General features: G+C 30.5%; 1 protein-coding gene across 1 annotated transcript; it reads left to right on the forward strand.

Annotated features, from left to right (window-relative positions):
• Positions 1-5,897: 5,897 nt before the first annotated feature.
• LOC111380904 (gamma-interferon-inducible lysosomal thiol reductase) lies at positions 5,898-9,806 on the forward strand. The gene is made up of 5 exons (XM_023004566.1): positions 5,898-6,236; positions 7,523-7,588; positions 8,062-8,202; positions 8,865-8,957; positions 9,398-9,806. The coding sequence occupies exons 1-5, from the start codon at positions 5,946-5,948 to the stop codon at positions 9,560-9,562; spliced, it is 756 nt and encodes a 251-aa protein (XP_022860334.1). The 5' UTR covers positions 5,898-5,945; the 3' UTR covers positions 9,563-9,806.
• The last annotated feature ends 937 nt before the right edge of the window (positions 9,807-10,743 follow it).

The raw sequence follows: 10,743 nt of genomic DNA on the forward strand, positions 1-10,743 counted from the left end.
CCTAAGAATTCTATTTCTGTTTTAGCTATCTCAGCTTTCTTTTGAGAAAGTGTAATACCATGTTTTTTCATAATATAACAAAATTTCTCAAGATGCTCAATATGTTCATCAATATTATTTGAATGAATAAGTAAATCATCTACATATGCAATACAAAAATGAGTAATTGGTTTGATTACCTCATCCATTCTTCTCTGAAATATCTGTGGTGCATTTTTCAACCTAAATGGATTACATTCCATTCGTATTGTCCTAAAGGATTGGGGGTACTAAATGCAGTTAGTGGTTTACTTTCTTCTGTAAGCATGATCTGCCAAAACCCTGACTTACAATCAAATTTTGAAAATATCTTTTTGTTCTGTACTTGTTTAATAAGGGTATCCTCATTTGGTAAGTAGTATCCATCAAACTTGGTAACTTCATTTAATTTTTTGTAGTTTATTACCATTCTGGCTTTTCCTCTTTTTATCTCACTATGTTTTCTAACCATAAAGGCTGGGCTGCTATGTGGGCTTTTACTAGGCCTAATCAGTCTGGCTTCTAGCAATTCTTTTATCTGGTTTTTAAATTCTTTTTGATCATCAACACCATATTTCATAGGTTTGACTCTTACTATAGTATCTGGATTAATTAATTCTATCTTTGCCTTTACTTTATCTGTATTCCATTTTTCTAATGGATTTTCAGAATATGTTTCAGAGATTTCTTTTTTCAATTTTTCTAACCTATTTTCTGTTGTCATTTTTAAGACTGTAACTGGTTTAAATTTTTCTGTACTCCCACATCCACCACGCTGGATTGAAGAACTCTGATGTTTTATATCTCTATATGCAATTGTAACAGCTTTATTTATTTTTGGTGTAAATATTTTATGTGCACAAGGTGTTGTGAACATATACTTATTAATATATTGTGTAAATGGCGCATATTTTAATAGGAAATTTTGTCCTAAGAAAATATCACATCCTATTGTGGTTGACATATATATTATATCAACAAATACTTCTCTAAAGGAAATTAGAAAAGGTACTTGATTAGCATACTTGCTGTATATTACCTTATTTCCACCTGCTGTTGTAGCAGTTACTACTTTCTTTGAATTATATTTCCAGTATTCAGATGACAGTACATTTGGTAAGTATAAGCTTACTGTACTTCCTGTATCTAGGTAAGCATGAAATTTAATTCTACAATAATCTTTTATATTGAGTGTAATTTCAATATATGGGCTCATGGGATTAGTACTTATTACTCTTTCCATGATAACAATGATTTCATATTTTCATCTATTCTTGAAATGATAATTGGATTATCGTCAACTGTTATTTTCAAATATCATTGGCAGATTTTATAAGGACTATATTTCTCAAGAAAGTTCATTCCTAACAGAATAGGTGAACGATCCACTCCATATAATTCATCTTTATATAGAATTATCTCTTTAGTATATTCTTTCTGATCCTCTCCTACAAGTATAAGAGGAAATTTAACGTATTTTCTTATTTCAAGATTATTTCCTAAATAATCCTTGAATATATATGGTTCTGGAATTTCAAAATCTATTAGATGATTAACAAACTTGGCATTTACATGACTTTTATCTGCTCCAGTATCTATAAGGACAAGAAGATTTTTCTTAAATCCTTCTTGGTTTACATATCTTGTCTTAATGTAATATTGTGAACTTGATGGTTCAACAATACTTAAATTCTTAAGTCTGCTTATCCTAGAGTCTTGTCTAGAGGGAAATCTTGCAATAAGATTGTTTCCTTCTAAGCTGACACTATTTCTTCTTATTAATTTTCCTTCAGAATTAATTTCTCTAGCTTGTTTATGGAAATCAAGCATTATTTGTTCCGGTATAGTAACTTCATATTCTTGGTATTTTCTAGGAGGTATGTATTGTGCTAATTCCTCAAAATCTTTATGTATGATAATGTTATCAGTTATTTTTCTTAGATTGTTATGATGGCTAGTACTAAAAGCAAAAATTGATTTTATACTTATACTAATAGCCTTACTTCTTCTTAACATTTTTAGATTTCCAATTCTATAATATAGATTGAAACTTTGGTCAATATTTTCATCACTTAGTGATATTGCATAATTTGATTTTACTGTAAATATTATCTTTTGATAGACTAAGTTTCCTACAACTGTTCCTAATAGGGCATCTATAGGATCTTGTAAGATTCTATTGTCCATACAGTATATTTCTATTGGTATATTCATACTTTAAATAAAACATCTACATTTTTTAATGTTTCTTGGTTTAAGTTTCTTATTCCAATTTCTTTTCTTAAAATATTTTTTATGTGGTTTAAAATTCCTTTTATTGAATTTTTTTATAGTTTTTGAATTTCCTTTTATATTTCTTATATGGTTTATATTTCTTCTTATGGCATCCAAATTGTTCAACTTGGCCATTATCTTTATAACAACATAATGAATTTTTTCTTATTTTATAGGCTTTCTTATTTTCTAGTGCTTCTCTGCACCACATTCCTATCATTCTTCTTGTAAATTCAATTCTACTTCCAAGGCTATCTATTTCAATTCCTTCCTCTTTTCCTAGAGGTAGTAATTTCTCATATTCTTTTAGTAACTTGATTCCCCATGGGAATGGTAACTTTGTAAAATAAGACCTTAAAATAGATTTGTTTTCCTGATAATCTCCTTGATTAAGTATATAGTATAATTCTTCAAATTTACATGTATATCTTTCTAACTCACACATATCACATATCTTTAAATTTTCCATTAAAATCATTCATTGGTTATATTCATCTTGTTTTCTTTCTTCTTCATTAGAAGCATACATATCTCCTAAAAATTCTGTTCTTAAGATCTTTTCAAATCTTTTTAATATTTCCTGTATATTTTGTTCATTTAGAGTATTTCTATTATCTAATACCTCAGTTCTATTTGTTCCGTATTTTATTCTTCCTTTGATAGTTTCTGGTAATTTTCTCCACCATTCAGAAACAATTCCTCTGAATGTATGTTCTATAAATTCAAAAGCTGTATATGTTTCCCATTTGTTAAATTGTATAGCTAAATCTGTACTTTTTATCCATGTTTCAATAGCTTTATCTTTATCTACACAGTCTAGATCTAACCATACTCATGTTGTTTGGATTGGTTCATTATAAGATTTCATTGGATTTATTTCTTTTATGGATTGTTTTCTTACATTTCCAGTGTATCTTTTCTGTATTTTTCTATATTGATTAATATCAGCCTTATCAGGTATTGGGGTACCATAAGGATAATCTTGTTCTTCATCACTACTAAATTCTACATTTATATCATGACTTGAGGATGGATTAATATTCATTTTTATATTTTCCATTTTTTCAGTTAATTCTTCTAACTGTTTTTTATATTATTCATACTTTTCTCCTGTAGATTCTAAGAATTTTTGTTCTATTTCTTCTACATCTGATATCATATATTGTTTTTCTCCATGTTTTTTCCCTTTATTATTTTCTTTTTGTGTTATCCTAAAATCTTGGGGTGGATTAATTATAATCCTATCTTTTCCTCTAAGGTTTTTATCTAATAGGGCATTTCCTATTTGTAGATTATGTTCTAGATTCTCTAATCTTTTATGTATATCCCCAAAATTTTCATTTGTGGTGTTTTTAGGTAAATAAGGATAACTAGGTTTTTTATGTTTTTCGACTTTTTTCAAAAATTCTTCAATTATATTTTCTTCATCTACTATATTCATCATAATTTTTGGTTCGTAATCTGGCTCTGATACCATCTCATCGGAGTGTGCAGCGGAGGGGTTAATATTTTTGAGCCAATTAAATTCTTCATGGGTATTTAAAATATCACAATAGAATTTATAAAATTCACAATTTTCTATTAATACCTTTTCTTTAATAATTATATTTAGTTCTTTAATTCTTCTTCTCAGATTAAGAATTATTTTATATATATTATTTTCTGTTTTTATTGTACTATTATTTATAGTAACGTTTTTATTTTTTAATTTTGGATCTAAATATTCTGTAAAGAATCCTTTCAGATCTTCTTCTAAATAGTTTAATTCACTTTCTGTTGCATTTTTTAGATCAATAAAATTTTGTATTATATTTGGATTTAAATTTATTAAAGATTTATGATCTATATTTTCTTGAGGACCTATTTGAAGATTTTTATACATTGTAGTGACTTTGGTTGCAATTTCTTTATAAGGGGTATTTTTGGAAGGATAGTTGTTTGAAGACTATCTTTCAAATGTTTTCATTTCTTAGACTAATTTCAAAAACCTTTCTTCTATTTAAGCTATTTAGATGTATTTCCCATCTTCAAATAACTTCTGACCTCATGGCCAAGGTAATTTAAGAAAATGTCTATTTAATAATTTTTTATCTTCTTCTGATAGATTCCATTCTTTTATAGATTTAGATGTTTTGATGTATATCATTTCAAGTTTCTTAGTATATTCATTTAATTCACACATATCACAAATTTTTAAAAGTTTCATTTCTCTTTCAGCTTGTAAAGTTTCTTGAGTAATCATATCAATTTTAGCTTCTGGTATAACTTCTCCTAATAATAGGTGTCTAAAAAAATTTTCAATTCGTCTTAACACTTCTTTAAATTTTTCAGCATCTAAACTTTCATTGTCATCTATGGTAGTTGTAGATTTTTCGCCATATTTAATTTTATTTTTAGTTTCTTCAGAAGTTCTTCTTCAGATATCTAAAGTAATTCTTCTAAAGGTGTGGATTATAAAATTATACGCTTGAGTGATATTCCATTTATGAAAAGCAACAACTAAATCAATAGCTTTTGCCCAAGAGTCAATAATTTCACTTTTATCATTGCTATCATCAATATCTAACCATATTCATGTAGTAGGAATTTGTTCAATAATTAATTTTATTGGATTATTATCTCTAAGATGTATATGTTTGGTTGATATAGTTTTTGGTTCCTTTCTGAAATTGTAGTCTTCTTGTTCTTTTATCCATTCAAAATTCCAGTCATCAGATTCAACTTGAGTCCAATCTGTATTAATATTAATTCAACTAGTTTCTCCAGTTAACGGCCGATTTTCAACTTGTTGATTTAAAGGTGTTGTATTAATTTCAGTAGTTTCTTCTTTAGGTGGAGGATCATTCGTATATATATTTTCAATTTGCATAGTTAATTGTTCTAAGCTTTGTTTATAAGCTTCTAATTCTTCTCCAGTAGCTTCAAAGAATTTTGTTTCTAATTCTTCTATAACATATGCCAGTAAGGATGGTTCAATAGAGACATAAGAATCCTTTTTATTTTTTAATTCTTTAAATTTTGATTCAATTTGTTTATATAGGATTTTCGGTCCTATCTTAATATTGTTATTAACAATTTCTAAATTTGATTCCATATTTTTTATACTAGTTATGACATCTTGATTTATGTCCGGTTCTCCTAAAGGCTTAGCATAATTATCATATTGTTTTAAAATTTGATTTATAATAATATCTTCCTCTTCATATTTAAGAGATTCATCTACCAGAATTTGTAATACTTTATTTTTTGTTTCAACTAATTGTTGAGAATTATTAATTTGCTTTATTTCTTCACTTAGAGATTTATATTCGGTACTTAAATTTGTTGCTAATTCTTGCAATTTAATACGATTAGTATTAGTTAATATACCAATATTTTGCAATTCTTCTAAAATCATTTTATCTTTGCTATTCATTTTAAATAATATATTCTTCAGTTTCGTTACTAGGCTTTGATACCAATTTTTGACAAGGCGAAAAAATTAAAAATAATAATTTGAGAGCTTAATTGAACTCTTTTAAAATTAAGATGGCTTGATTATATATTTTATGTTGGGGGTATTTTAGGTAGATTTTATCCGGTCAAAGGCATCCTTCTTAAATGGATCAATTCCATGTATTTCCCGAGCAACGGACCATAATCCTCCAATCGCCATGGAACCTCATCGAAGACTTCTCTCTCTGAAAAATCGTCTATTGATTCTGTTAATAATCTCTAGTTTAATTGTGAATCCTTCTTCCGGACGTTCCATTCATGGCGGCGGATCTGAGAAAGAGAAAGTAACCTTAGAGATATACTATGAGAGCTTGTGTCCCTACTGCTCCAATTTGATCGTGAACTATCTCTATAAGCTGTTTGATACTGGAATCATAGCTATAACCCAGCTTAAGCTCATCCCTTATGGCAACGCCAAAATTCGAGCTAATGGCACCATCACTTGTCAGGTTAGATTACATCAATCGAACCTTTTTGAAAGCTAGATTGATCGAACTGTCTTTCTTTCTTTTTCCTTGAATTTAATTTGTGGGTTTTTAAATTGTGCACTCCGTTGTAAGACATCAGAAGGATGCGGCTTGTACTGATATTTGTTACTGAATCTCTAAGCCCACATTTGGTCCCCATTCTATATAAATTTTAATGGTTGGAACAGTGTCTTCTGAAAAATGTGTAGTCGAAAAAGAATGAAATTTTTTTGATTTGCTCGTAATATTAGTTAGATAGGGTAGTTAAATACGAATTATCTGTCAATTCTTACGTCCTTTACCTTTTTTCTGTTGAGTATTGGAGCTATCACAGGAAAAGTTAGTCTGAGTGCCAAAGAAAAATATTGCGGCTTTTTTGGGTTTAATTTTACAGTTATCAATTAAAAAATGGGTTTATCTTCTCCAAGAGTTTGAGTGTTCCTTTTTTTTTTTTTTTTTTTTTTTGGGGATATATTTGAGTGTTTTTGTTTTTTGGTGGGAATATACCAAGTAAGATTTTTGAGAAATGACGGAACCAAGTTTTGAAAACAGTGTGAAGAAAGTTGTTGAAATTGTTTGGTTCCACCAATGAATATTCAAGAAGTGGCTTGCTAATACTTTGCCACGAATCTGAGGCAAAGCATTAATCTTTTCAGTTCTAGGAGTCTCAAAAGCATCTGGAAAATTATGTAAAATCATGGATTGCCAGAAGTAGATATTCCTACTTCTTTGCCTTTCTAATGGCTTTTTATTCTCGGTTGATCAACCTCTGTTTGCCTTTTCAACTGCTATTTATTACTTCATTTGCACCTATTTCTTGCAACAAAGTATCAGTGGGATTCTATTACGAAACCCTTTGCCCTTATTGTGCCAATTTCATCATTGGTGATTTAGGCAAAATTTTCTATAATGGACTCAGTGATATTGTTGATCTCAATCTTGTTCCTTGGGGCAATGCCAAACTCCAAGGCGACAATACATTCTTATGCCAGGTTCTGAATTTGTTTTTTTTCTCTTACCTCTGCTCTTAATCGATTTGTAGATAGAAAGTGAAAGTTGTTTAGTATGTCATATTGGGGCATCATGCTCAATATACAGTATTGGATACGAGTAGACAGGATAATGAACAAGATTAATTTTAGCTGTAGTTAATAGTGTATTTTATTATGCAATTCACCCTACCAAACCATTCCGATTGTGTTCTTGTTGCCTCCTATTATATGAATGTCATTTTTTGTATCTATATATGATTCTGGTTTTGTTTACAGCATGGCCAATATGAATGTTTACTCAACACTGTGGAGGCATGTGCAATTGATGTCTGGCCTGATTTGGTAAGAATCTCTTTTTAGCTTCTAAGTTAAAGATTAATAATATGTCAGATAGACTTTGAATAGGGAAGAATCTGAAAATTAACCGCTTCATATTGTTTTTGCTTCTCTATTCTGGAAGTTTTGGATGCTTGCTTCTGTTAAACTCTGTTTCAGCGGCATGGTATACATATGCTGCTACTAGCTCAGATTATGTTTGAGTAACCTTGAAAAAATATTTAACTTATATCCAAATTTCAATCACTATAAAAGTTACATAACTTACTTATTTACTAAAAAGAAAACAATTTGAGTTGAGCCAAGCATGCGTTGTATATCTCATTACAATCTTGAATTCTGACATTGTAGTCTCATGTTATCAATAGAGAATGTAATTTCGGTAGAAGGGATTTTTCCCGGCTGTTTTCAATTTTCTAATGTAATAAAGATTTGTATACCTTTTTTTTACTGTTTTTCTTCACTAAAAACTGATGCAGAGTGAGCACTTTCCATTTATCTACTGCATTGAAAGTCTGGTTTACCAAGGAAACTATACTCAATGGGAAACATGTTTTGAGAAATTGGGTTTGGATCCTTATCCCGTGGCTAATTGTTATAACAGTGGACGTGGAAAAGAGGTTAGCTTTTTCTGTGTTTTCATTCATCAATGTATGTTCATTTACTTTGATGTATTTAATCTAATGGTGGATGTTAAACTGTATGGCTTTCAAACGTTTAGATTGCAAGTTTATTATTATTTAATTTCAGCAACAAAATGAGTTGAAATTGTACAGTTTGGATGAGATGCAAATGTTTATGCCCATCTGAAGTTGTACATCATGTTGGAGAAGTATCTGTAGGCATAAAACGTGAATATCTTAATCTACGAAAAGTGGTTGTGTCTTAGCCATTTGGAAAACGTAATTCAACAAAGTGCCGGTGCTTCCTAATTTTTTTTCCTGTTGGGTTCTTATTTCTTAATTTTGCATTTTCTATCAAGAGTAGGCACTAGAGATTGCTCAATATGGTTGACTTGTTTAGTATAGAACTTTGAATGGAAAGAACTATTTCTGTTGCTTTCCTTTTTTTGGCCAATCAAACAATCACTGAACCTTCCTGAATGTTAAATGATAGTTCTCAAAATTTCAGTTCTTTTAAATTTATTCGGTGCCCAGTTTTTTTCCACATGCTTTATATTGAACTTCATGCTTCTAAATATTCTCTTCCTTCCTTTCTTGATTATTGTAGTGATGCTTTTCCACGCTCTTATGTTTACTTTATAATTATTACTTTTGTGCAGCTTGAACTAGGATATGCTGCAGAAACAAACAATCTTAAACCACCTCATCGATACGTGCCATGGGTAGTTGTGGACGGTCAGCCACTTTATGATGTTAGTTTTTCTTTACTTCCATTCTTTTAAAACTAATATATTTCCGTGTTGCTAATTTCTTTCCCAAGATATCATTACATTAAACTTTTAAGGTTAAGAAAACGATTGTATAGCTCTGTGGAGAAACGTTGATAAGACCTTAAGGATTTAAAAATCCTTTGTCATCAATCAAATCTATGGCTTCCATACATATCTTTGCACTTCTCAGTAAATAATTTATCAAAATGTCATGCTCTAAGTGCCAATCCTCCTCGGCAGCCCTGACCACCTGCCTGGGAAGGAATTGAAGCCTGAGTTTAATCCTGGGTAATCAAATAAACCGAGGACGACATCTGGCCATGTCAGCATGTTTGAGCTCTTTTATAAGTCTTCACTTGATTTCCAGATGTTTCTAAGTGAATGTAAGATTTCTGTGTATGACATTCTCTCTCTGATTGCAGGACTATCGGAACTTCATAAGCTACATCTGCAAGGCATACCATGGAACTTCTGTGCCCTCTGCTTGTAGCGAATATTCAGTTGGAGGCATTCTGGCGTCTCTGCTATACAGAACAAACAACCTAGTGAAAGTTATCTCGCAGAATATTGGATATAACATCATGTGATAAAATATATTTGGTTGCTTCAATCATAAAAGTATTTGGTTTCTATGCTTTCTAAGTTAGTTTTCCTTGTTCGCAGATATATGTAATAGTAAGGCGAAACTGGTTTTATTAAGGTTTTCAGCTGGTTCTTTGAGACACTAGGTCACTTGTATTAACACATTGTAATAAGTGTACTTTGTCGTGAAAAGGAGTTGAGCGTGCCTCTCAAGGCTGTCATTTCTGTAGTCAAAATCATTTTTCTTCAGACGTGAAATTTTTCAATAAATGGATTCAAAAACTTGTTCAAAAAGGTTAAATCTCAACCTTGAGGGCCTCTATCGCCTCACCCCTGGAGAATCGTGAGGGAGGCAAATTGCGGAATGTGTTTCAACAGGTCAGAGAACAAGAATTTGTCCGTACACTGGTGCTCACAAATAGTCCAATTTCATATCTCAGAAATCGAATCCTCACACTGCGGTTGCCAGTAAGGTTGAGACTACCTCACTCCTACTTTTTGCACCATTGGGCTATATTCCGAGGGGCAAGATTCAAAAACTTGTTCGCTCTTATAGTATGTCTTTAAAAAATTTTAACTTGTTACTAGAGCACAAGCTTTTTTATATGTTAGAGGAGAGTTGTATTTTATATATATTTATGTGTTCGAGGAAAGTTGTATTTACTTTGTATTATTTTAATCGATAATAGATTTCGGACAAGTGACTCTTAAGGCTTTATTTGTATATCATCGTACCACATTATTTTTCTTACAGTACTCATTTTTAATTACATATTTTTTATTAAAATAATATTACACGTAAATTACAAACTTTTTCTTCTTTTTTAACCATATATTTTAACATCAATAACTATTTCATAATACATTCTTCACAAATATTGGAGCACAAACGCCCCTAAATTCATCAATAACAAGTTTCGTCCGTCAAAGGCCAAGAAAAATTCTTGGTAGAGGATTTAAGTGGTAACCCACCAGAACTATCAACAACCCACAATTTTCTTGTCAAGATAGACATTTAACACCTGGCAAAAATCTATTGGAAAACATACCTTTTTCCGGATAAGAAAATGGATTACGAAAATCCACTGTTCTCTGTTGCACAGACACTTTTAACTTCCAACCAGTCTGCCCAATTCCTTGTGACACTGTGAATTCAAGATAGCCTAAAAACTCTACATAGAAATGG

Source organism: Olea europaea, unplaced genomic scaffold (assembly GCF_002742605.1).
Source record: "Olea europaea var. sylvestris unplaced genomic scaffold, O_europaea_v1 scaffold2229, whole genome shotgun sequence".
Classification (NCBI taxonomy): Eukaryota; Viridiplantae; Streptophyta; class Magnoliopsida; order Lamiales; family Oleaceae; genus Olea; species Olea europaea.